Genomic DNA, 26,040 nt, shown 5'->3' on the forward strand with positions numbered 1-26,040 from the left:
TCTCCTCATCTGGAAAATGGGGATCAGAACGCCCATGGCTCAGGGTGTAAGGATTCAGTGAGGCTATTACAGAAAAGTGCTTCTGCTGACATGAGGGGTCACGATCAGAGTGGTACCAGTGCTGTCGCTGTCTCAGATGTTGCTCTGGCGATCACAGAGACAGAATCCTTGAGCCAGGACATCCTTCACTGTCCTGAGGCCAAGGCCCAGACAGGGACACCTGGTCCCTCAAGTCCTATGGGGAGCCGGTAGCTTGGACAAGTTCTGAGAAGCTACAGGTCAGAGAGCAGACATCAACTTATGGTGTCTGGCTCACAGTTTAAATTTTTTAAAAATTAGTTGGCACCATTTAAACATTGGGCAAACTCACTCACAAATCCAGATTTTTCTTCTAGAAAATTCAGCTCTGGTGGCGCTCAGCTGGCATTTCCACCTGGCGTTGCTGTCTGTTCCTTCGGCCTCGTCCCCTCGCCCCCTCCGGTCACGTCTGGCCTGGCCTCCATAAGCACTCGAGTTTGCGGCCCGTCTTCCAAGTAGCACCTGGACTTCGTTGCAGATCATATAACTCTTCTCACCTCCTTCCCCTCATTAGACCCACAGAAAACCGAGGAGAATGCTTAGGAAAGAGAGTGTTCTCCTGGCTTGTTAGAAGGCAGACCCAGAGAGAAGGAGTGATTTACTACAGAGCATGCATTCGGCTAGAGGCAGGGCTGGGCAGGGCCAAGCCGGCCCTGGTGCCACTCACACCAGCCAGCCCTTGGGCTGCCTGAGCCCAGCCCTGCTCCCTAGCCTGCTGGTGACTCCTCCAGGTCAGTCCCAGGCATCAGGCCTTCTCACGGAGCGCCTCTTCCTCACCTCCTGTCAGTCAGAATTCCTGCACAAACAGGCACTCGGTCAGGCACTCGGGTGAAGAGTAAACAAGAGCTGAGAATAAACAAGTAAACAGATACATAAACACAGGGACGTCATATTTCATGCCAAGAGTATGTGCCAAAGATATTGTCTAATTCCCAACTTGTTTAATTCAAGACTAACCGTAATGGTAGCAGGTGTTTCTCTCTCCCAACTAAGAGGGACTAACTACCACAGGGCCTTGTTTGCCATTCATTTGGTCCACTGTCTTCGAAACTTTTGAGTACTGATGGCTTTTTCCCAGCCTTTGGGATTTGCTTCTTTTCAAGTCTTCTACTCTGTATTTGTTTCCTAGTGCTCCTGCAAAAATCACAAATTTAATGGCTTAAAGCAACATAAGGTTCTGGAGGTCAGCAGTTTGAAATGGATCTCACTGACTAAAATCAAGGTGTACGCAGGCCGGTTCTTCTGGAGGCTCCGGGGAGAGCCCATCTCCTTGCCTTTTCTAGCGTTTAGGAGCCACCTGCATGCTTTGGCCCGTGACCCCTGCCTCCATCTTCAAAGCCAGAGCCAACATCTTCAAGTCTCTCTCTCTGTCTCTGACCTCCTCCTTCCGCTGAGATTTCACTGCGCCCACCTGGCCAATCCAGGGTTATGTCCCCATATCCAGACCCTTAACTTCATCACATCTGCAAAGACCCATTTACACTGTGAGGGAACATACAAGCTCCAGGGATTGGGGTGTAGACATCTTGCGAGGGGGGCTTCCTTCTGCCTACAGTGCACCCCGAGTGAAATTCATTAACACTTTCAGTGTAATGACGTATGAGACGCACGTACGCTGTGGTAGTGAGGAACCTAACCTGATGCAGGGAGAGAGCAGTAGAGAGCGGGGTGCTGGGGGAGGGGGGGAAGGGTCCGTCTGAGGAGGTGACAGGCTGAGTCTTAAAGGCTGAAACAGAGGCTTCCATGCCACGGAGAGGGAGGCGCACTCCACACAGGCCTGGGGAGGCACGTGTGTGAGGAGGTGGCTGAGAGGGCGTGAGACCTCGTCCCAGGTCTGGCGGGGAATCAGGGACCTCCTCTTTGCTGGCCATTTTGGCTTCTCCAGCTGGGCAGTCCCTGCCCCTGCCCATCGCTGTCCCCAGGAGGCTCCCAGTCACACCCTCCCTCCCTGGGGCCTTTGACCTGGCTCACTCTCATTTCACCCCGAGTCCTCCCACACATTGGCTCGTTCAAAAGATGTTTCAACAGGTAGTTATTAATCTTCAAAAGTGACCCTGGCCCGATGGTTGGGCAGGCAGGGCCAGTGGCGGGGTGGTCGGCGCAGGTGCCAGTACCCTGTCAGACTTGGCTGCCACCTCAACAGCAGCAACTGGTCCAGAACCCGCTGCCGGAGCTCCTCGACACTAGTGTCCGGTGGGGCCACAGCCACCTATGGCCACACCCAAGGGCTGGTCAGCATTCAGCACAGCTCCGCCGCGGAAGTCAGTTTCTGAGCTGACTCAGCGGTCAGGCTCTCCCGCGGTCACTCCCAGGACATGAGTCCTTGGATTTTCCTCTTTCCTACTTTCTCATCAGTCCACCTAGGTGGGCTCCCAGGCGTGCCTTTGGCTGCTCCTGTGCCATTGTCCTCAGCTCCTCCTCAGGTCCAGTTGCCCTTTCCTCATGCCCTCTTGGCAAGAAGCCCCCAAACTTCAGGTCTAGCCGTATCTGGATTTCCACCGGGGTCACACGGGACCCCTTTATTGATATGCCCAATACCCCCTCTTCGCCATCTTCCTCCTAGGAACCCTTTGCTGATTCCTTCCAGTTTCCACCTGCGTCTTTGGATCCTGTTTCATTTCACCCTTTGCATCTCACGGATTCCCTCCCTCCTCATCAGTGACGCCCTGTTTACAACAAATGTTCTGTAACATCCCCTTTCCCACCCCAATGAATGTCAAGGATAATCTATCTACCTATATATGTGATTTACCAAATCAATAAAACACCCTAATTGTAATACAGAAGGAGAAAAGGGGAAGTGATTTATGATAAAGCAGCCGGCTATCGATGCCTAATCGCCTGGGTCGGACGATGTGAGAAGACTGGCTGCAGCAGTCAGGTGCCTATGTGTAATGCGCATGTGTAGTCACAGAAGTGAGGCCATTTAATAGAATTATGTCAACCCCTGAGACGACACTGTGAAATAGTCGGTGAATGAGTGCATTTGTACAGATACAAACGTGAAGGTGGCGGTTTATGGATGCAGCTGGTCCCAGTGTCTTGACTTGGTGACTCAGGTACCACGAGCAGGGCTGTGCTGTCAGAGATGCAATTTCCCCAAATGGTGAGCAGTTCTTGGCAAAGTTTCAAACAAAGCAGCACCAAGTTCTTCCTCAATTTAAGTAATAGGTGCATTTTTAGAAATTTCAGTTTTACCCTCAGTGGATAGAGCGTAGCCTATGAACTGTAAGGTCCCGGGTTCGATTCTGGTCAAGGGCACGTGCCTCGGTTGGGGCTCATGTGGGAGGCAACCAGTCGATGTTTCTCTCTCTGTGTCTCTCCCCTTCCCTTTACTCTTTCAAAAAAAAATCAATGGGAAAATATCCTCGAGTGAGGATTTTTTAAAAATTTAGAAATCCCAGTTTCTATTGTAACCATGTAAAAGTACTTTGGTTTTTATGTACCGAGGAGATGGGTTCAGATAATCACGGGCGGATTTTCCCTGTTGTGGAGACTGGGCTGCATTGTCAGACACCTGATCTTGGCCGCTGACACCAGGGGCCCCTCCGTCATTTCGACCACCAGAGTGCTCCACACCTAAACAAGCACCTTCTGCGGGGGGACCACTGCCCTGAGCTTCCGGGGCCGTATTACCACCCCCGCTGGGGTGCCCGATGGCCTCCTCAAAACTCAACTTGTCCAAAACAGAGCTCACATCCTTACTCCAAAATCAAACTGCCCATCGGCTCCCCTGCTCTGTCTCGGTGAGTGGTCCCTTCTTCTCACCCACCCCGATCCCACCCCCAGTCAGCCACGCTGTATTTTCAGGGTCTAGGTGGTCCTGGTGTCTGCCGGGCACTAAATAACTTTGTCTTACATGAATAACAACATTGCCCCGTGGGGTGGGTTTGGAGAGAGTTGGTTTCGGAGAGGAGGTATCAGACTGGGTCTGTGCGTGTTGGGTTTTGGTTTTGGTTTGCAGGAGGCTGTATTATTCTTCTCTTATCCTCCTCTCCAGTGCCTTACACAGTGCTGTGAAAGTGTGCTCAGCAAAGAGCAGCTGCTGTTTTCATTATTATTATTATTATTATTTTTATTTTTAAGAATAGTTTATTGATTTTTAGAGAGAGGAAGGGAGAGGGAGAAACACTGATGTGAGAGCGCAGCATCGATTTGCTGCCTTCTACAGGGGTGGGGGCGTCGAGCCCGCAACCAGGGCATGTGCCCTGACCTGGAATCAAACCAGCAACCTAGGCCCGACCAACTGGGCCAGGGCTGTTTTCAATATTATCTGCTGGAGGAGGTGTGGCCTGGGAGGCCCTCTCAGGCCCCACAGAGCTGTACCATCTGCAGGACGCCTGGCCTCTCTCCCAGGTAGTAGGACAGAGAGGGCCAGATCAGAAGGACTGACTGCCCTTTGGTCCCGTAGGCAGGCCAGTGGGCACCTCTTTCCCCGAGTCAGTTCTGAGTCACCAGGACAGTGAGAGCACACAGTTGCACAGATGTAACTCAACAGCCCTGTGAGGAGGGGCCCACAGTTGTACTTACCTCACTGGTGAGTCCCAGGTCACGCAGCTTGGCGGGCATGGAGCCAGATTTGGGGATTTTCCAGAGCTCTGTTATTGATTTCTAGTTTAGTTCCATTGTGGTCAGAGAACATTCTCTGTAGGATTTTACTCCTTTGAAATTTATTGAGACTTGTTTTGTGGCTCCACGTACCGTCTTTCCTGGTAGCTATTCTGTGTGCACTTGCATAGAAGGTGCTGTGGGCAGGGCAGTGTTCTGTAAATGGCAGTCAGGGCCAGTAGGCTGATAGCGTTATTCAAGTCGTCTGCGTCCTTGCTGATTTTCTGTCTACTTGTTCTGGCAATTATTGAGAGAGGCGTGTTGAAATCTCCACCTATAATTGTGGAGAAATTGTATCTATTTTTCTTTTTAGTTGTATCAGTTTTTGCTCCATGAATTTTGAAGCTCTATAAGTAGATGTGTAAGTGTTTAGGATTGTTAGACATAACAATGATGAATTGATCTCTTTCTCATTATAATGTCCCTGTTTATTCCTGGTAACAGTCCTTGTTCTGAAGTTACCTTTAATATTGATATAGCTATGCTTTCTTATGCTTAGTGTTTGCATAGTATATCTTTTCCCCATCCTGTCACTTCCAACCTCACTATGTATTATATTTAGGCCCTGGAGCAGGGATTGGCAAACTTTTTCTTTATCAGGCCAGATTGTAAATATTTTAGGCTTTGCTGGCCATGCAGTCTCTGTCGTAACTATTCAACTCTGATTGCAGTGTGAAAGCAGCCTTAGACAATACACAAATGAGTGAGTGTGGCTGTGTTCCAATAAATCTTTATTTATGGACACTGACACTACAATTTGGATTTTATATGTCATGTGTCATGATATATGACACTTCTTTTGCTGTCTTTTAAATTATTTTAAAATGTGAAAACTATTCCTATCCTGTGTACCAAAACAGATGGCCAGCCAGATTTGGCCTGTGGGCCATAGCTTGCCAACCCCTGATTGAGACCTTTCTTGTAATTGTTGGTATGGTCAGGTTTAAATCTGCCAGCTTACTGTTTTTCTTCTATTTGTCCCATCTGTTCTTTGTTCCCATTTCTCTTTTTCCTCCCTGCTTTTGGATTTATTGAGATTTAAAAAATTCTGCTTTATGCCTGCTTTTGACTTATTATACTTATTTGTTTTATTTTTCTTAGTAGTTGCTCTGGGTTTACTATATGCATCTTTTATTATTACAAACTACTCTCAGGTAACATTATCCCACTTCACAGATGTCAGACCCTTACAACAATGTACTTCCTTTCGTAACTCCCTCCCATCCTCTGAGCTACCGCTGTCATGTTTTTACTTCTACTTACTTTGCGAACCCCCAGTACATTAGCTGTGTGTGTGTGTGTGTGTGTGTGTGTGTGTGTGTGTGTGTGTTTACTTCAACCGTTAATGTCTTTTAGAGAAATTTTTAAAATGAGGAATATGTCTTTTATATTTACCCACACATCTACCATTTCTGATGCTCTTCATGCCTTTATATACTTCCAAATTTCCATCTAGAGTTTTCCTTTTACCTAAAGAACTTCTTTAACATTTCTTAAAGTGCAGGTCTGCTAGCAGTTAGTTCTCCAAGCTTTTGTTTGCATGAAAAATTCACTAGTGTGTTTTATTCTTTGAAGGGTCTTTTTTCTGAACATGGAATTCTAGGTTGGCAGGTTGTTTTCCTTTCAGCGTGTTGTGGCATTGCCTTCTGGCTTGCACACTTCCTGACAAGAAGCCTGTCACGCTTATCTTTGATTCTCTGTGTGTAATATATTTCCCCACTCATGGCTGCTCTTTAGATGTTCTCTTTATCACTGGTTTTCAGCAATCCTATATAATAAAATAGTAATATGCAAATTGACCATCACTCCAACACACAAGATGGCTACCCCCATATCATCAAAGATGGCTGCCCCCATGTGGACACAAGATGGCCAGCAGGGGAAGGCAGTTAGGAGGGACCAGGCCTGCAAGGGAGGACAGTTGTGGGCGATCAAGCCTGCAGGGGAGGGCAGTTAGGGGTGACCAGGCTGGCAGAGGAGGGAATTTGGGGACGACCAGACCTGCAGGGAAGGGCAGTTGAGGGGGGACCCAGGCCTGCAGGGGAGAGCAGTTGGGGGGACCAGGCCTGCAGGGGAGAGCAGTTATGGGGCACCAGGCCTGCAGGGGAGGGCAGTTAGGGGTGACCAGGCCTGCAGGGGTGGGCAGTTAGGGGCAATCAGGCTAGCAGGGGAGCAGTTAGGCATTAATCAGGCTGGTAGGGGAGTGGTTAGGGGGTGATCAGGCTGGCAGGAAGAAGTGGTTAGGGGCAATCAGAAAGGCAGGCAGGCGAGCAGTTGGGAGCCAGCAGTCCTAGATTGTGAGAGCGATCCCAGATTGGAGAGGGTGCAGGCTGGGCTGAGGGACACACACCCCCGTGCATGAATTTCGTGCACTGGGCCTCTAGTTGCTTATAATGTGCCTTGATGTGTTTTGTGTGTATGTCTCTTTATTCTACTAGGGTTTATTGAGCTTCTTGAATCTGCACCTTTGTTTTCATCAAATTTGAAAAAACATTTTGGCCATTACTTCTTCAAATATGTATTTTTCTGTTATTCCTTGTCTCTCCTCTTTCTGGGACTCCAGCCACATATGTAAGGTCACTTGATATTATTCCTCAGGCTCCGTGCTCATTGCCAGTCATTTTTTCCTTTCTGTGCTTCGTTTTGGATAGATTCTTTCACATTCTTCCAATTCCCTGTTCCTTTCTGCTGCAGCATCTAATCTGTGTAATCCCTTCCACTGAAATTTTCCTCTTAGGTGTCGTATATTTCATTTCTAGACGTCCCACTCACTTCTGTTTTATATCTCCCACCTTTCTCTGCATTATATTCATGTTTGTATTTATATCCTTGAGCATTCTGAACATTTTTATAAAAGCTGTTTAATGTCCTTGTCATCTCTGTCAATTCTGGCTCTTTTTCAATTGAGTGATTTTACTCTTGGTTACAGTTTCCTTTGCTTTTGTATATCTGGTAATTTTTTTAAAGCCTCACCCGAGGATATGTTTATTGATTTTAGAGAGAGATAAAGGAATGGGGAGGAGAGAGAGAGAGAGAGGAGAGAGAGAGAGAGAGAGAGAGAGAGAGAGAGAGAAAGAGAGAAACATTGATATGAGAGAGAAACATCAATCAGTTGCCCCCATACACACCCCGACCAGGGAGCAAACCTGAAACCTTTTGGTGCATGAGATGACGCTCCAACTGAGCCACCCAGCCAGGGCTATTTGGTAATTTTTTTATTGGGTGACACACGTTGTGAATTTTACACTGTTTACATTGTTGAAAGTACACTTCAAACAGGTCTTGGACTTTTTCTGGCAGGCAGTTAAGTTACTTTTAGACTATTTTTATCCTTTCCAGGCCTGTTCTTTTGGGGCAGGTCTAACGTGGCCTTTATTCTAGGGCTAAGGTGACTTTATTTCTTTGGGGTCTCTTCTGAATGTCTCATTAATCCAGTGAGATCTTTCGACTCTGACTGGAGGGAGCTCAAAAGATTTTCAGCCCTGGGAATTGTTCTCTCTTTGAAAGTTGTTCTGTCGGGCTGCTGGAATTTCACCCTGTGCGTACAGACTGATATTCAGCCAAAGACTCACGGGGACCCCGTGAGACTTCTGGAACCCTCTCTGTGCAGCTCTCCCCTTGGGCTCTCTATCCCGCAAATCCCAGCCGTCTTGATTTCTGATCTCCATCTCCACAATTCAGCGAGACTGCCAGACTGGGCTTTCCTTCCTTCCTGGCACGGCAGTCTGTGATTAAATCCACCTAGCAGCCTTGGCAATGACAAGGCTCGCTTCATTTATTTATTTTCCCTCAGGGATCACAGTCCTGTGGTGCCTGTTGTCCTATGTATTTAAATGGTTTTCTATATTCTGTCTAGTTTTCTGGTTTTTCTTTTTTAAAAAAAATATATTTTTATTGATTCTTCACAGAGAGGAAGGGAGAGGGATAGAGTTAGAAACATCGATGAGAGAGAAACATCGAGCAGCTGCCTCCTGCACACCTCCTACTGGGGATGTGCCCGCAACCAAGGTACATGCCCTTGACCGGAATCGAACCTGGGACCCTTGAGTCCACAGGCCGACGCTCTATCCACTGAGCCAAACCGGCTAGGGCTAGTTTTCTGGTTTTTCTTGGTGGGAGAATACTCCCAGACCACCTTATTCTCCTGTATCTGGAAGGGGAAGTCTCTGGAAGCGATATTTAAACCTGGAGAGTCTGGCTCCAGAATCTAGGCCCCCAGTCTCCCACTAATCAGCCGTCACCGAGCCTTCTAGCTGCCAGGTCCCTGAGGGGCACCACCAATGGGGCCCATGGCCATGGGCAGGGTGGCTCCAGCTTGTAGCTCACCCCTCCCACCCCTCAGGTGGGCCTTCACCTTGATCATCATCTCCTCCTACACGGCCAACCTGGCCGCCTTCCTCACCGTGCAGCGCATGGAGGTGCCTGTGGAGTCGGCTGACGACCTGGCAGACCAGACCAACATTGAGTATGGCACCATCCACGCTGGCTCCACCATGACCTTCTTCCAGGTGGGCCCCCGAAGCTGTCTGGGCTTGGTGTTGGGGTCCCCACCATGCATAGCAGCTCAGAGTGGGGCTGGGCGGGGCCTCCTGGGTCAGAGGACCTGATTGTCCTGAAGGTCGGGGAGGCCAGGGAGCAGAGGACACACTCATACTCTCTTGAGTAGTCTGCTGTCTGGCTGGGGAAACTGGACTTTCACCCAAGGAATAGGGGAAAGGAAGCAGGTGTGGGACCCGATGTCAGATCAGTGTTGGACAGGCCAATGGGGTCCTGGAGGCTGCTAGGGTCAGGCCTGCCTGGCAAAATGGGCTGGCAGAGAAGAGGGAAGGCCCTTCCAATGCGTCTTGGGTGGTGGGAAGAAATCAAAAGGAAAGCAAGCCTGGCGAGGAGGTTTGGGTGAGAGACTGCAGAGGCCTCGAATGCCAGGGTAGGGCTGAGATTAGACCCTGTAAGCGGGGATGTGGGAATGATTGAGGGGTGACCCCTTTAAAAGCTGGATGTTCCCTCTGGGGCAGGTGGGGCTAGACAAGTGGGCTGGAGAGAAGGCTGGATTGGGCAGTGGCCGCTGGCTGAGGGGGTAAGCAGGAGAGGAGGAGGGGGTGAGCTCCCAGGTTTCTCAGGAGGGTGGCGGGACCAGCTCTCAGGTGGCAGGCCATTGGAATAGGGTTGGGAGGTGGCCGAGCCAGGGGGCAGGGTCTGTGGGGTACCCAGGAAGAGCAGAGTCTGGGCCTCAGATCAAAGAGGGAGAGGTGAGTGCAGGAGGGCGGGCGTCAGGGGTCGGGGCAGGAGTAGTCATTCCCAAAAGGTTCCCGCCGGGCCCATAGGAAGTAAGCTGTCCTGTTCAGCATGGACCAGGTCTTCCTGAGCCAGACTGGGCCCCGGGTAGATTTGAGGGTTGAGCATCTACTCCCGGGTCCTCTGAGTAAGGCCTGGGAGCACTGGGAAGCCAGGGCTGGTATTGAAAAATAGACCGTGGCCCCTTCTTCCCAAGTCTTTGGTCCTTGGGGGTCTCACTGGGCTGGGGGTGTGGGGTGTCTTGGACCGCGCCTTGAGCCGTCTGTCCATCTGGCTTCTCCTCTGGCTTCTCCTCTGTCTTCCTGTGCTCTCCTCGCTCTCTCTGGGGTTGAGGGAGACTTGCTGGAGGGCAGGGGACATGGTTCAGGGGAAGGGCAGCGGGTGGAAAGCCCCTCACCGCTCCCCCTGTGCCACTCTGTCCAGAACTCACGGTACCAGACGTACCAGCGCATGTGGAACTACATGCAGTCGAAGCAGCCCAGCGTGTTCGTCAAGAGCACGGAGGAGGGCATCGCCCGCGTCCTCAACTCTCGCTATGCCTTCCTGCTCGAGTCCACCATGAACGAGTACCACCGGCGCCTCAACTGCAACCTCACCCAGATCGGGGGCCTCCTCGACACCAAGGGCTACGGCATCGGCATGCCGCTGGGTATGTGGCGGCGGCTGGGACTTGGCAAGCAGGCCGGGCACAGGCTGGGTCTGCTGTGGGCCTTGGGCAGGTAACATCACCTTCCTGAGCCTCTGTGCCCTCAACCTGCGAAAACGGGCCTCGGAGCCAGCGTTCCAGCCCCGCAGGGCTGCGGGGAGTGCGGGAGACTGTGCGGGTCAGCACATGGCAGGAGGTTGGCGCCTTCCCACATGGCTCCAGGGTCCCTCGAGGGTGAGGACCTGGTTTCATTACTTCAGATTCTCTGCACCAAACCCACAGCCTGCCTCAGAACAGGTGCTCAGAAAATGGCTGGTGGATACTGCTGGCTGCGGGGAGGGGGCGGAGGGAGGATAGAAGAATGGGTGGATCGGCCAGCAAGACTTAGACATGGTTTTCCGGGGCTCAGTGCTGGAAGTTCACCACCAATATTGCCACCAAATGTGGGCATTTTAGCTTTTAAACCTTTTCATATGCTGCTGACTGCTGCGATAGTCACATATTACTGTTTGACACGTCACCCCAAATCTTAGCTGCTTCGCAGCAGCGTCGGTGCTGTGCCAGGCAAGCAGTGTGGCCTGGTGCTTTGTGGGGACAGGCTCTGGAGTCACTGACCTGGATTCAAATACCTGCTCCCACTGCCCCCCCAACTCAGCTTCAGTGTCACCTGCCCTGGGGCTGGTAATACCTGCCTCACAGGATCACTGTGAGGCGTGAATACATTTCTGTAAACCAAGGTTCTGGCACATAGTAGGTGCCCAATAAATATTAACCCTTTGCACTCGCTTGCTTTTTTCTCAATTCCTTTATTCTAATGCTAACCGTGTTGAGTCACACTCGACATCCAAGTGCAAAAGGTTAAGCAGCCCACTCGCCCATATCCCGAGTTCCTGGCACTGGTCGATGCTTAAGAAGTATTGCAGTGAATGAAGAAATGAGCACAGGAGAGGGTAGGCGTGTGGTGTTTGGGACCCAAGGGTGGTTTAAGGAGACAGGTGGTCCAGGGTTGGGCCGTGCAGAGGAGAGGTGTGGCTGGGCGTCTTTTGCCCGGCCGTGTGCAGGCAGATGCTGGATGCTGGATGCTGGGACAACACAGTGGGGAGCTGGCAAGCTCCGCCCTCCTGTCCTCTGCTAGGGGCACAGACAGCAAACGGACAGTGAACACAGCTTTATAATGTGATGTCAGGTGGTGACAACTGCTCTGAAGTAAATTAAGGGGAAGGACTGACAGGGAGACGAGCGCTTGGTGTCGTGTTAAATAAAGTCCGTTAGAGAAGACCCCCAGAGGAGATACCACGTGAGCAGAGCCCTCAGTGAACTGAGAGGAGGAACATCCAGGCAGAGGGAAAGCTCGGGGGTGCGGGGGGGGGGGGGTGGCTCCTGGAGGACCAGCCAGGAGGCCAGTGTGGCGGGAGCTGAGGGCATGGGGGGGGGGCGGAGCCCCAGTGGCCGGGCCAGCGGCTAGGACCGTGTAGGCCAGGAGAGGACTTTGTTCTCACAGCATCAGGAAGCCACTGGAGAGTTGTAAGTATGAGAAAGGAGTGATTGCTGACTGTTTCTGAAACTGTCCCTCTGGCTGCTTGTGGAGAAGAGCCTGGGTGGGGATGAGAGGCGGCTGCAGGGAGGACCACGGCCAATCTGACCTGGGGTGCAGTGGGCGTGGCTAGGCATGGTTGCAGGGGAGCAGTGGTCAGACTCAGAGGTGTTCAGGGCAGACCCTGGGGACATGGTGGAGACAGGGAGCAGTGGGGGTCTGGTGGGCAGGGCTCGGGCCCCATGGCCGCTCGCCCCGTGTGCCGACCAGGCTCGCCGTTCCGGGACGAGATCACACTGGCCATCCTGCAGCTCCAAGAGAACAACCGGCTGGAGATCCTGAAGCGCAAGTGGTGGGAGGGGAGCCGGTGCCCCAAGGAGGAGGACCGTCGCGCTAAAGGTCAGCCACCTGCATGTGTGCCCCCTGGGAGACCCTTCACAGCCCCGTGCCCGCACAGTTCAACCTCCGGCTCTCCCCCGACCCCCAGGTCTGGGCATGGAGAACATTGGCGGCATTTTTGTCGTGCTTATCTGTGGCCTCATCATAGCTGTCTTCGTGGCCGTCATGGAGTTTATATGGTCCACGCGGAGGTCGGCGGAGTCCGAAGAGGTGAGGAGGTTGGCAAAGGGTGTGGGGCGGCAGTGGCGCCCAGGGTGGAAGGGCATGAAGACTGGAGCAGTAGGGGCCACACTGGGGGGAAACAGGCCGCGAGGAGGGGCCAGGGAGCCAGAGAGGTGAGGGGGTCTGGGAGAGTTCAGGGGTAGAGGAGGTCGAGAAGAGGAGAGAGCAGTTTGGGGGGAGAGTCCACAGGCATGAGGAGGACAGAGGAGGAGGGGGCAGAGGCAGCGATGAGGATGCGGGGAAAGGAGTGGGAAGGGGCACAGCAAGAGGATGTGGGGAGAGGCAGAGGTGGTAAAGCAAGAAGAAACGGGAGAGAGGGCGAGGAGGATGCAGCGGAACGAGCCTGGGTTGCTGACGGGTCTCCCGCTATGTCCGGCCTCGGGTGCTGCCAGCCCCACTCCTCCATTGCCAGGCCGTTCCTGCCCCTGCCCCTGCCCTCCTAGCCTGTTCGGACCTTCCCGCTCCCTGCCAGCCCAGCCCTCCTCCCGTCCTCACTGCTGGCTGGTGACTTTGCTTCTGCTCTCCTGAGCAAGTGCAGAGACCCCCTCCCTCCACATCTAGCTGCCGCCTACTTTCCCCATGGCCTGGGAGTGACTCCACGGAGGTGAAGGTCCAGGCTCCTAGCTAAGGCCCCAGATGGCCCCATCTCCTCCCCTCTCGCCTTCCTGGGACACCCCCCAGCATTTCTCTCCTTGCCTCCGCATCATCAGCTCCCTCTTTACTGGATCACGGCCGGCAGCATACCAATGTGCTGTCATTTCTCCCATCCTCAAAAACCCTCTCCAGCCCACTTCCCCTCCCAGCCCCCAGCCATGCCTGCCCTTCCCTGACAGCCTTGAGGCTTGTGTCTCCCTGCTGTTCCCACTTCCTCTCCTCCCATTCACTCTTGGACACACTCCAATCCAGCTGCTGCCCCCACCTCTCTGCTGAAGCCACTCTTGTCCCCAGCAGCCTCCACAGCTGAAATCCAGTGCTCGGAGCTCAGGCCTCCTCACACGTGAGGTAGGATAGGCTTCAGCCCAGCCCATCATTCTGTCCTCAAAACCCACTCTTCCCCGGCCCGCCTCCCTTTCCTCCTCCCTCCCTGCCACTGCTCTGTGGGAATTCTCGTGCGCGGGCCTGGAATTGCCTCTCTCCTTGGTGATCCCATCCAGCCTCGTGGCAAGACCCTCCATGCTGTGGACTCCTGTGTTAGTTATCTATTTCCATGTGACAAATTGTCCCCAAAGTCAGCAGCTTAAAACAGCAAACATATCAATTCCGTTGCTGTGGGTCAGGGACTGGGAGCAGCTCAGCTAGGCCGTTCTTGCTGCCCAGGGTCTCCGCTGAGGTCACAGACACGATGTCGGCTGAACGCTCTGCTGGGCGGGAGGAGCCACTTCTGGGATGGCTCTGTCTCAAAGTGTCCCTGTGGCTTTAAAAATTTTTTATTGCCGAAACCGGTTTGGCTCAGTGGATAGAGCATCGGCCTGTGGACTCAGGGGTCCCAGGTTCGATTCCAGTCAAGGGCATGTACCTTGGTTGTGGGCACATCCCCAGTAGGGGGTGTGCAAGAGGCAGCTGATCGATCGATGTTTCTAACTCTCTATCCCTCTCCCTTCCTCTCTGTAAAAAATCAATAAAATATATTTTAAGAAAAAATTTTTTTATTGATTTCAGAGAGGAAGAGAGAGGGAAAGAGAGATAGAAACATCAATGATGAGAGAGAATCATTGATTGGCTGCCTCCTGCACGCCCCTACTGGGGATGGAGCCAGAAACCCTGCGCATGTGCTCTAACCAGAAATCGAACCATGACCTGGTTCATAGGTCGACGCTCAACACTGAGTCACACCAGCCGGGCATGCACGGCTGTACTTGTGGATTTTAATTTATGGAGGTGATTGAGTGATGACACAGAGAATCCGATGCCATTGAAGGAATATTTTTGTTACATTTTCCAAGAGAAGGGGGCCCCACCATGCCACACAGGACCACATGGGGGAGCACAGGGTTTGTGCAGAAGCAGAAGGAGGTGGCGGGGGTGGGGTGTCACGGGACTAGGCCAGAGCCTTTACTGGGGTTTCCGAAGGAAGACAAGGCAGGGTAGGGCAGGGCAGCAGCTTAGAACTGGCTGGTTTGGATAATGGCAGCCGGCTCGGCTAGAGGAGTGGTCTCCAGTTGTCTGGTGCCTGGTCCCAGGTGAGTGAGGGCAGCTTGATGTGTGCGAGGTACATGAAGGGCGTGGGTGGGGTGTGGACTTGGGATTGGCTGGTTGCCATGTGGAAGGTGGGCCCTTAGCCCTTTGCTATCTACCTCTAAGAATTGGCTCCCTCTGGGAAGGGCAGTCTCTCCCCGATCAGCAAGATTTTAAAGATGTCAAAACATCTAAGATACAGAAAATAAAGAGCACGACTAATACACACATGCACATGGCAGCTGGCAGGAGGCCTCAGTTCCTCGCACAGGGGCCGCCACAGGGCTGTGTGAGTGCCCACGGCGTGGCAGCTGACTTTCCTGGGTGAGTGAGCCGAGAGCCGGGCGGAAGCCCAGCATGTCAGCTGACCTAGCGTGTTCTGTTGGTCATACAGCAACCCGGACACAAAGGCAGAGGGGCTTACACGAGGGTGGGAACACCCGGGGATGGGATCTTGGGGGCTGCCTACCTTAGCCTCCAAATGTGTATCTCACAGGGACCTCTCCCTGAACCCAGGGTTCGTACTCGACATCTCCACGTGGATGTCTAACGGACACGTAACGCAGGCGTCCAACATGGAGCTGCTGCCCACCCAGCAGGCAGCGCGGTCATTCTGTTTGCTCAGGTCAAACTCCTTCCTCTTTCCCACCCTCTATCTGACCTCGGCAAGTCCTGTTGGCTCCACCTTCAAAATACTACACCCAGAATCCAACCCTTTCTCGCCTCCACAGCCCCTCAGTGCCTCCCTGCTCCTGCCCTTGGCCTCCCTACAGTCTATTCTCAGCACTTCCCATGATCCTGTGAGAGCACAGCCCCTACGCCAAGCTCTCCACTGGCTCCCACCCGACTCAGAGTAAAAGCCAAATCCTGGTGTCCTCTGGCCTCCCGTGAGCTGGCCCCCATTGCTTCTCTGACCTCATCTACCTCTCTCCCCCTTGCACACCCCATTCTCGTGGTTCCTGAACCTCGCGCCACTCTCGCCTCCGCACCTCGTCCTGCTGAGTGGCTGCCTGCTCTCGGGCCAGGCTCCAGGGCACACCTCTTCTCAATGAGTTTTCCCTAACTGCCCCTTGTTGAAATTCAGCCGCACTCCCCACCCACACGCCCCACCTCTTTTGCGGACTTTATTTTTCTTCAAAGCACTCATCATCGGCTCACATACCACCTGCGTTTGCATTTTTCTTTTCTTTTCTTTTTGCATTCGCACACTGGAATATAACCTCCACAAGGGCAGACACTGCTGTCTGGTTCTCTGCTGTATCCACGGCCCAGAACAGTGCCTGGCACACAGTAGGTGCTCAACAAATATGCCTAGCAATAATGATAGCATGAGTTAGAGGCAAGAGATGGAAAGACTAGAGGCAGAAAATTTCAAGTGGAAAGACGAGAGGAAGTGAAGGGCAGATTCCGGAAAAAGCCCGCATAAGAACAGAGAGGGGGGAGAGAAGTGGAGAGACTGGATAGGTGAGAGGAAGGAACCAGGAGTGAAGGGAAAGGAGAAGAAAGGCGGGGGGGGGGGGGGGGGGGTGTGGAGAGAAGCTGGGGGGGGCGGGGAGGGCAGAGACCGACGCAGAGCCTGGCGAATGGGCGGTGACGAGGAGAGCGAGGGCCGGTGACCCCCTCGCTGCCCGCAGGTGTCCGTGTGCCAGGAGATGCTGCAGGAGCTGCGGCACGCCGTGTCCTGCCGCAAGACGTCTCGTTCCCGCCGGCGCCGGCGCCCGGGGGCCCCGACCCGGGCCCTGCTCTCGCTGCGCGCCGTCCGCGAGATGCGCCTCAGCAACGGCAAGCTCTACTCGGCCGGCGCGGGCGGGGACGCAGGCGGCGCGCACGGGGGCCCTCAACGCCTCCTGGACGACCCTGGGCCGCCTGGCGGGGCCCGGCCCCTCGCCTCCACCCCCTGCACCCACGTGCGCGTCTGCCAGGAGTGCCGGCGCATCCAGGCGCTGCGGACGTCCGGGACCGGCGCGCCCCCGCGTGGCCTGGGAGCCCCTGCCGAGGCCGCCAGTCCGCCCCGGCCGCGACCTGGCCCGCGCGAGCTCGCCGAGCACGAGTGACCATGGGACATGCAGGTGCAGGGACGGGCCCGCCCCAGGCTCTGGCCGCCCCGCCTCCCCTGCGAGCGAAGAACCGGACTTGTGCCCTGGCGGCCGGTCGCCACGATTTTGCCTTGGGTTCCGGGTGAAGTCCGAGGCCCGCTCCGGAGCCTGCCTGCGCCCCCTACTGGAGTGGCCAGAGTGTGCGGCGGATCCCGCACTCTGCCCCCCACTGCGGACACGAGGAGCGCAGGAACTGAGAACTCCAGGGGCCGGGGACTGCGGGGTTATCCCCGGAAGCGGGCAGCAGTCTGCCAGGAAAACCCTGTCCTGGGACTGCTCAGGCTCCCAAGACTGGACGCAGCTCCCACTTCTGGAGGAGGGCCTCTGGGCAGATGGGTGTCCCCTGGCGCCCCTCGCCTCTTTTTTTCTCTCTTTTTTTGGGGGAGAAACTTCGGAATTTCTATGAGACACCCCCCAGGGAGCGGGTCAGTTGGGCCCTCATCCCTCCCCCTGCCACACCCCAGTCCCGTTGGAATAAAAAAAGAACAAAACCCCCAAACCGGGGATACCCCGAGCTTATTTCCTGGGATCGTGAGGGCATTAAAGGCTTGGACCACCCAGGGAGTCTGCTCAAAAACACAGACTGGATGGTCACTTTTGCACTCTCCATCCTTGGCCCTGCCCACAGCCAGCAGGTCAGCCCAGGTCCCGGCAGCTGGCCCGTCTCCACTGACCTCTCAGGACAAGGAGGCTGCGACAAAGACCCTGAGACAGATGGAGAGAGATGCGGGGATCTGGAGAGGCGGAGACACCAGGAAACACAGAAAGACAGAAACCAGATGGGGCTGGGGGAGGGGAGGACACGTGAACTGTTCAGAGTGGTGGTGCCTGGGGGCCCGTGTGGTGGTGGTGTGTGCCTAGGCAGGGATGGTGGGCGACTTCGTAATCATGCGCATATGTGCGTGTACATACATCCATGAGGCCATCTTCAAACGTCTGTGGCTGACCCTGTGTGTGTGCTGAAAATGTACCTCCCAGCCCCCCAGAGAGGGAAGGATAAATCCCCGCAGAGAGGGAGAAGGGTGGGTCTGTTTTCTGTCCCTCCCTCCCCCGCCCTGCTGGAGGTTTCTGTGGAAACTGCAGCTGAGAAAGGACGAGTGAAGGTCACACAGCGAGAGCCAAAACAAGGCCGAGTAGGAGTGGGGGGGGGGGGGGGGGGGGAGTGGGAAGAGACCCAGATTGGTGGGGCGGGGGGAGAGGTAGGGAGAGACAATGAGGGCGCAGAGAGGGATAGGGAAGGAGAGTTAGGGGCAGATGAGGTGAAAGGAGAATGGAGGACACGAGAAGGATGGGCGGAGGGGGAGACAGATGAAGCAGGGAGGGTAAGGTACCTGGGAATTGGGGCTGAGAGAAGCAGGGATTGAGGTGGAGCAGAGACAGGTGAGAGACAAGCAGCCATAGGAAACTGGAGGGAGACCCGAGGGGACTAGCAGTGAGCGCAGCCAAACAGGGACAGCGCGAGGGAGAGAGGCTGGCCCTGCCCCTGGGGCCCAGAGCAGGGAGCTGTCCGTTCAGCACCGGGCCGGCTGCAGCACTGCCGTCTCCCCCGCGGGGCCTGCCTTTGTAGAACGTGGGCAGGTCACACCCCAAGACACCTACATAGCACACAGCACCCCCAATCTCCATTCAGCCTCTTCTGTGTCAGACACTTGCCCTCAGGGACAAGTGTGAGAGTGGGCTTGGGTCTCAACGGTTCTGTTGTCTCCATAGGTCTCTCAGACTCTAATCGACGTCTCTGCCCTTGGGCCATACTGTGAGTCCGTCCAGTGACTAGAACACATTTGCAGACACTTCTAGTCTCTCCCAGTCTCGGTCCCAATACCACACTGCTGATCATCTCTGGGGTCTCTCCCCATTTCCGAGTCTCACCCCCACCCCCATTCCTGCTCTGAGTCTCTCCAGTCTTGATCTTGGAGAGTCCAATTTTCTAAACGTCTGTGTCCCTGTGTCCCTGTCACCTTCACTGAGTACTTCTGTTGCTCTCCCTCCCTCCATCCATTTTCTCATCTCTGTGTTTGCCAGTCTCTGCTTCTGTCCATCCATATCTGCCTCTCTCTGGTTCTGGACTATGTGTCCATTTCTCCTCTATGTGTCTCTGTCTCTAGTGCTGAGTTCCCCTGTCGCTGTCCATTCCCGTGACCTTCCTAAGTCTTCTCCCCCCCCCCCCCCGCCCCCAACTTCTGCAGAGCACCATGCACAGTCATCAGTCTCACCGGGGTGGTGCCTGAGGAGGGAGTGCGTGTCTGGCGTGGGGTGTGGGGGATCAAGGGCTTCCCGACCCAGCTGGAGAGTAGGAGGAGAGAACCTAGAATCTCCTGGGACCCAGACATCTCCAGGCTTCTCTGTCTCTCCATCCCCTTCCCCGTGGTCCTGGCGCATTCCTGCAGGCCAAGGTGTCAGGAGAGGGAGGAGATATGTCGACAGGTTCTCTCTTGCTCTCCCAGGAAGGAGACAGAGTTGGGGAGAGGAGCCTGGGGTCCAAATACCTGGCTTTAAAAATGTGCCCCCCCCCTTTCCCCAGTCTCCATGGAGACAGGCCAGGTCTGCTGGCCCAGCCTCCTTTGCTGCATAGTCGGCCTCCCTGTTACCATAGCAACAAGGGATAGCAGAGAGGGAAGGGGATAGGTCAGCTTATGGCATAGGGCTGAGGCTCTGGGTGCTGGGAGAAGCCAAGAAACTGCCTCCCTGCCTCCTACTCTCCGCCCCCCCCCCCCCCCCCCAGGCTCACACTGCTCCTTGCCTGTGAACACTCCCATAAGCGGAGAGAGACCCACATTCTGAGAAAGCCACAGGGACAGGTTCTCTGCTCCTTCTACTCTCCTCAGGCAGAGTCTGGAACCTTCCTCATAGAGCAAAGGGGTGGGGTGGGAGGCCATGACTCCTCGGGTTCCAGTGGGTGACTGCTGGGGTGCTGTGTGTATGTGGCAGGCCTGGGGTATGGGTGCCGGCTGTGTGTATGTGCATACGCATACCAAGATGGATGTGTGCGGCGTATGGGTGGGGGCGTTGGGGTGTATTTGGAGGTGCCACAAAGGTGTACACAATAGCACCCCAATAGATGGTGTGTATAGCATGGAAGGTGTGTGGGATGGTGTCGAGTGATGTTTCTGTGAATTATTGTGCTGTGTGAATCCGTCATTAACAATTAGCAACCACAATTTGTCAATTTTGCACCGTGGACCTTTGTTCATGCCCAGATATACTGGGGAGAAGCATATGTGATGGTGTGTGTGTGTGTGTGTGTGTGTGTGCGTGTGTGTGTGTGTGTGTTGTGTGACCATGCAGCAGCGTCCACAAAGGCTCCTGTGGTGTCTGGAGGCAGTGTGAGGCCTGTGGGTGTGTGGATGTGTGTTGGGTCTGTGGGTGGCATGGTTTTGGGTCTCTATGTGAGATGGAACGAGGCCAGATATGGTGTAGTGTTCTGAGGGGTGTGTTAATGTACACGGCACGTTATGACTGTGATTGTGTTGTGGTGTGAGGGGTGTGTGAGGTATGTGCTATGTGCATTTCATTCCTGCGTGTTCGTGAGACTTAGAGATCTGTGATGGGCAGTGCAGTGTGTGTGTGAGTGAGGGTGCTGTGATGGTCAAGCTGAGGTGGGGTGTGATGGAGCGGTGCATGTGTGTGTCCCCGGGATCTGGGCTACCTGAGTGCGGGCCTCTGGTGGTGATGTGTCTCCTGTGTCTTACTGGATGGCTCTGCCAAGGTGGGGGGGGGGGTAGGAGGAATACACACATTGAGGGGTCTCAGGTCTCCTCCACCCTCTGTAGCACCCCCTCCTCATTGTGGGGTCTCCCTTCCCACTGTGCCCTCTGCAGGGCCCCCTCCTGAGCAGAACCCCACGCAGTCTCCAGCCGCCCCCCCACCCACCCCCACTCACTGCAGACAGAGGTACTCTGGGCCCCCTGCCTTGCTGCGGTGGTTTACCGGGCTTTCCCCGCACCGGGTGTCCACCTCCCACAGCACAGCCCTCTCCCTCAGGGCACACCCCACAATGAGGGGAATTCCGGGGCTCTCCCTCCCTCAGGGCCCCCTCCTCGGAGGCGCCCCCACATTGAGAGGGTCTCTAGGTTTTTTCATTGCGGGGGATCTCCGGGATCCCCCTCCTGCAACGTTCTCCCTGGGGGAGGCTGGGGGCGGGCAGGACAGCTGCAGTACCGGAGGCGGGGCCGCGGGCCGTTCGTCAGGGCGGCGGCGCCCCTGATTGGCCGGCGCCGGTCCCCCCCGCGGGCGCGGGCATATGAGACAGCGGAGGCGGCGGCCGCCGCAGACCCTGTGCGGTAGGGCTGACGGCCGACGACCGCGGACGGCGCGGGCGCTGCAGAGGCCCCCAGCCCGAGCCCGCGCCTGAGCCCACCCCGAGGCCCCTTCCCCGCCCTCCTCCCCGCCTGCGGGCCCGTGACCCCCGGAGCCGCCAAGATGGGGGTAGGTGCTCGGGCCGGCGGGGCGGTGCGTGCGTGCAGCCGAGAGGGTCCGGTGACATGGGGTGTCCGCGGGCCCCGTGAGCGCGCTGGCCCGGCCCGCGCTCGCTGTGTCTCCGGTGGAGTGTGTTTGGGCGCCTGGGTCGGGGTCTGGGGCGCATGTCGGCGTGTCTCTGTGTGCGGGTCCGCGGGGCACGGACCGGCCCCCGCATCCCTGCCCGCCCCGATGCTGTGGCATGCCCAGGCTGGGTGCGTGCGTGTGCTGGTGCGCGCGTGTGAGCTCCGGGCTCTGCCGGGCCCCGGGAGCACCGCCTGCCTGCGATTGTGTAGCCCGGCGTGTCTGCCTGTCTGCAGCCGTGTCTGGGTGTGTCTGCCAGCTGGTGTTTGTGCCTGGGGGTGCGGAAGCCCCTCTGCTTCCCTGGCCGGGTGGGGACCAGATGACCTCTCTTTCTCCTTCCAGGCCTGACGGGGGGAGGGGGTCTCTGCAGTGCGGTGCAGTGCGGCCTGGGGCTGCGGCTGTGTCCAGCCCTTATCTGGGGGAGCAACCATGGGGGCTGGGAGGAGCAGGAGCACCCTGGCTGGGGACTAAGTGCCTGGCTGAAGGCAAACGTTTGCAAATGCGTGGTGGGGGGGGCGGTGGGGGCGGTGGGGGTGGGTGTCCTGCATGCCTGGCTATGCCCTTGCCTCAGTGTCCGTGTGTCCTTGTCTGTCTGCGAGTCTCTCCAACAGATGCCGCCTCCTTTTCCTGGCTGACCACCTGACCCCCAGCAGCCCTGGATTCCTCCCTGAGTGTCTGGGGGGGGGGGGGCGGGTTGGGGGGAGGGTTGGGGAGGGGGGCGGGGGGATGGGAGAGACAGGAGGGCTGGGCTGAGTGGGATGCAGAGGGAGGGTCTGGGTGGGAGAGGCTAAGGGAAAGAGAATATGAGGGATGGGGAGAAAGATGGCGGATGAACGCTCATGGGCCCAGGGATGCAGGTGGGGGATGGGGTTTCAGATCTGTGGATTGAGGTGGGTGAGGGGGGACAGGGGGAAGAAATGGGTGGGGAGAGGACTAGGAAGAGGAAGGTGGGTGGGAGTCAGGGATGCTTCCAGGTAAGTGGGATGGAGGGAGGGGAAGCCCTGGCAGATGGAAGAGAGGACTGAGACTGAAGGCCGTAGGGAAGGAACTGTGGGGGGCGGGGGGCGGGAGGGGGGGCAGGAGGGTTGGGGGGAACTTAGGAAAAGAAGTGGGGACAAGAAGAGTGAGGTGCTTTAGACACGGAAGCAGAGACAGAGAGACAGAGACATGGAAAGATGGAGAAAAATGCAGAGACAAAGAGATACTCCAAAAGAGACAGGGAGAAAGAGACAAAGAAAGAGACACGGGCAGAGAGACAGTAAGACACAGAGAGACTCGGAGAGAAACTGAGGCTGAGAGAGGTGACCCAAGGACACACATGTGCTATCCAGACACAACCTGCGTGAGCCCGGTGATGGGAAGAGGAGACAGAGGGCAACAGGGGAGGTCGGGGGAGAGATGCCCACAGATGATGCCCCAGACACCCTGAGGGGAGGGACAGGCTGGCCAAGGTACCTAGACTGTGTGAGCGGAGGGCGTCAGGGAGGCGGACAGCACAGAAAATGGCAGGGAGCCGCAGAGCAGACCGCAGCGAGACAGGCGTGCCCCCCACTCCTGAAGGTGCTCCCGCCCTGCAGCGCACCCCTCTGGGCCTCCTGCTTTCACTGGGGAAGTCTCAGCTCCCCTCCGGCAGATGGAAGCCTGTCCCCAAGGGAGTCTGGTCACAGCAAGGGCAAGCAAGAGCCAAGGTCGCCCAGCCCCCTCCTCCCTCAGACCAGGAGTCCAGGCCCCCAGCCCCCTCCTCCCTCAGACCAGGGTCCAGGCCCCCAGCCCCTCCTCCCTCAGACCAGGATCCAAGCCCCCAGCCCCTCCTCCCTCAGACCAGGGTCCAGGCCCCCAGCCCCTCCTCCCTCAGACCAGGGTCCAGGCCCCCAGCCCCTCCTCCCTCAGACCAGGGTCCAGGCCCCCAGCCCCTTCCTCCCTCAGACCAGGATCCAGGCCCCCAGCCCCTCCTTCCTCAGACCAGGGTCCAGGCCCCCAGCCCCTCCTCCCTCAGACCAGGATCCAAGCCCCCAGCCCCCTCCTTCCTCAGACCAGGGTCCAGGCCCCCAGCCCCTTCCTCCCTCAGACCAGGGTCCAGGCCCCCAGCCCCTCCTCCCTCAGACCAGGATCCAGGCCCCCAGCCCCTCCTCCCTCAGACCAGGGTCCAGGCCCCCAGCCCCTCCTCCCTCAGACCAGGGTCCAGGCCCCTAGCCCCTTCTCCCTCAGACCCAGGAGTTCAGGCCCCCGGCCCCTCCTCCCTCTGACCCAGGAGTCCAGGCTTTCAGCCTCCTCCCTCAGACCCAGGGTCCAGGCCCCACTCCTAGGCCTCACAGGGACCCAAGCATCAGCTCCCAGCCTCCCCTAAGGCTTCAGGGGTGCACAGCTGGCTTTCTTCCTGACTCCAGCCAGGCCCCATCTCTCCTCTCCTGCCTCCCCCTCGTATCTCTACCCTGACCCTAGGAGCTTCTATCTCCACATCTCCCTCCATGGGTCTCCTTCTCTGCAGAGGCTGAGACCCCTCCTGGGACAGGGGCTGAAGGAGTGTCCTCACTGTCCCCAAGCCTCTGTGCGTCCTGTCAGGCGCAGTGCTGCTGCAGGGCTGGCCCAGGGCCAACCCTCCCTCCCGCCCCCTGTTCTGTCCTAGAAGCTCTAGGCTGCAGCCCCTCCCAGGAGCCCCCCAAGCTCAGCCTCGGGTCTGGGGGCAGACAGCAGGCAGCTCAGCCCTCTGCAAGGTCACGAGGAGATTATCGCTGAGCCTCGCTGAGCCTGGGATCCTGGCCTGGCGATGGGCCCATAGGACCTGTCAGCAGCCCTCCACCAGCACCGGCCTCTCCCCACCCCTCCCAGGACACTGCCTTCCCCATCTGCCCAGGCTGCCAGCCTGGAACTTCGGTCAGTCCCCCTCACCGCATCCAGTCAAGCCAGGACGGGGGCTTCTTGCCTCTTGCTCTTGCGTACCCCAGATCCCAGCCAGCTCCCACTCTGTCCTCCAGAGACCTGACTGTGTCCACCCCCTGTCCAGCCTGTTCACAGGAGAGAGGCTGGGACCCACAGCTTGTCAATCAAAGCTCTCAGGCTGGCTGTCTCCCAAGATTTGCTGGGTCCTCTGAGAGACAGAGACTGAAACATCCATGGGGCTGGGGAGTGAGGCCCAGGATCAGAGACAGGAGGAGAAGACAGGGAGAGCAACATACCTGAGAGCTGGACTGGAGGGACAGGGAAGCCAAGATGGGTGCAGAGACAGGCAGACGCAGAGAGAAAGATGGCAGAGTGAGACAGTGAGAGACAGTTAGGAAGAAACACACCGAGCATCGCAGAGAGGAGGCGGACTGAGAGATGAAGACAGAGAGAGGCAGAGATAAGGATGCAGAAAGATGCGGAGACAGAAAATACTGACACTTAGAGAGGCGGAGATCCCAGGCTGGGGGCCTGGACTCCTGGGTCTGGAGAAGGAACCCAGAGGGACAGACTCAGCTGGACTCAGCAGACAGAGATGGTTCAAGAGAGGGAGACAGACATTGTGTGAGAGACAGAGACATCAAGAGCTGGAGAGCAGAGGGAAACAAAAAAGCCATAGAGAGACACATGCAGAGAGACTCGGAGACAGACAGACAGACAGACAGACAGACAGCATTGAGGGACGAGGGCGAGAGATCAGGGATAGACATAGCCGCAGCGATGCAGAGACAGAAGGAGACAGAGGGAGGCAGAACAGAACAGGATAGAGAGGCATACACAGAGACCCAGACAAATCAAGAGAGACAGACAGACACAAGAGACAGACACTCAGAAGGTTGGGCAGGCCCGGGGAGGGGGAGAAAGAGACAGAGGAGACACACAGAAGGAAAGACACATAGAGGCAGAAGGGAGTGACCCGCAGACATGGGCGCAGAAGCAGAGAGGGGCGCAGGCCGCCCCGATGGAGACCCTCAGGGACAGACCCCCAGCAGCACGTGGGGCCAGAGACGGTGGGGCCACTTGGCAGAGACGAGACTCCCAAGTTTGAGAGACACCCAGGGCCAGAGGGAAGCCCACCCAGCGACAAGGACTGAGCGACACGGGGCGGGGGAGGGCGGCTCGGAGGGCCGGTGTCCCCGCAACCCCTTCTCGCCCGCAGTCTGGTGGCTCTGACAGCTATCGTGTCGCCACCTCGCAGGACAAGAAAGATGACAAGGGTTCGCCTAAGAAGAGCAAGGCCGCCAAGGAGCGCCGCGACCTGGAGGACCTCAAGAAGGAGGTGGCCATGGTAAGCCCTGCCCCTGGCGCCGCCCTGGGTCCCAGGCAGGCCCCCCCAACCCCGGGCCTCGCCACTCACCGGCCTCCCGTCCAACCCCTACTCCTCAGACCGAGCACAAGATGTCAGTGGAGGAGGTCTGCCGGAAGTACAACACGGACTGCGTGCAGGTGCGCGGGCCTGGCGCGTGGGCGGGGCCGGGCTGGGGCCGGGGGATGCTCGTGGGGTGCTG

At 56.5% G+C, this 26,040-nt stretch overlaps 1 protein-coding gene across 2 annotated transcripts in view; it reads left to right on the forward strand.

Annotated features, from left to right (window-relative positions):
• Positions 1 to 26,040, forward strand: part of LOC103303226 (glutamate receptor ionotropic, kainate 5) — a 79,632-nt gene that overhangs the window by 37,017 nt on the left and 16,575 nt on the right. Inside the window, exons 16-21 of one of the 2 annotated variants that reach the window (XM_054710748.1) lie at positions 9,029 to 9,194; positions 10,405 to 10,630; positions 12,432 to 12,560; positions 12,649 to 12,770; positions 25,731 to 25,820; positions 25,919 to 25,978. In XM_054710748.1, coding sequence (XP_054566723.1) covers positions 9,029 to 9,194; positions 10,405 to 10,630; positions 12,432 to 12,560; positions 12,649 to 12,770; positions 25,731 to 25,820; positions 25,919 to 25,978 — 793 coding nt within the window. Of the gene's footprint in view, positions 1 to 9,028; positions 9,195 to 10,404; positions 10,631 to 12,431; positions 12,561 to 12,648; positions 12,771 to 16,591; positions 17,557 to 25,730; positions 25,821 to 25,918; positions 25,979 to 26,040 lie in introns of those variants that run through there. The other variant, XM_008160232.3, reaches the window with a different exon arrangement.

This window comes from Eptesicus fuscus, chromosome 21 (assembly GCF_027574615.1).
Source record: "Eptesicus fuscus isolate TK198812 chromosome 21, DD_ASM_mEF_20220401, whole genome shotgun sequence".
NCBI classification, from domain to species: domain Eukaryota; kingdom Metazoa; phylum Chordata; class Mammalia; order Chiroptera; family Vespertilionidae; genus Eptesicus; species Eptesicus fuscus.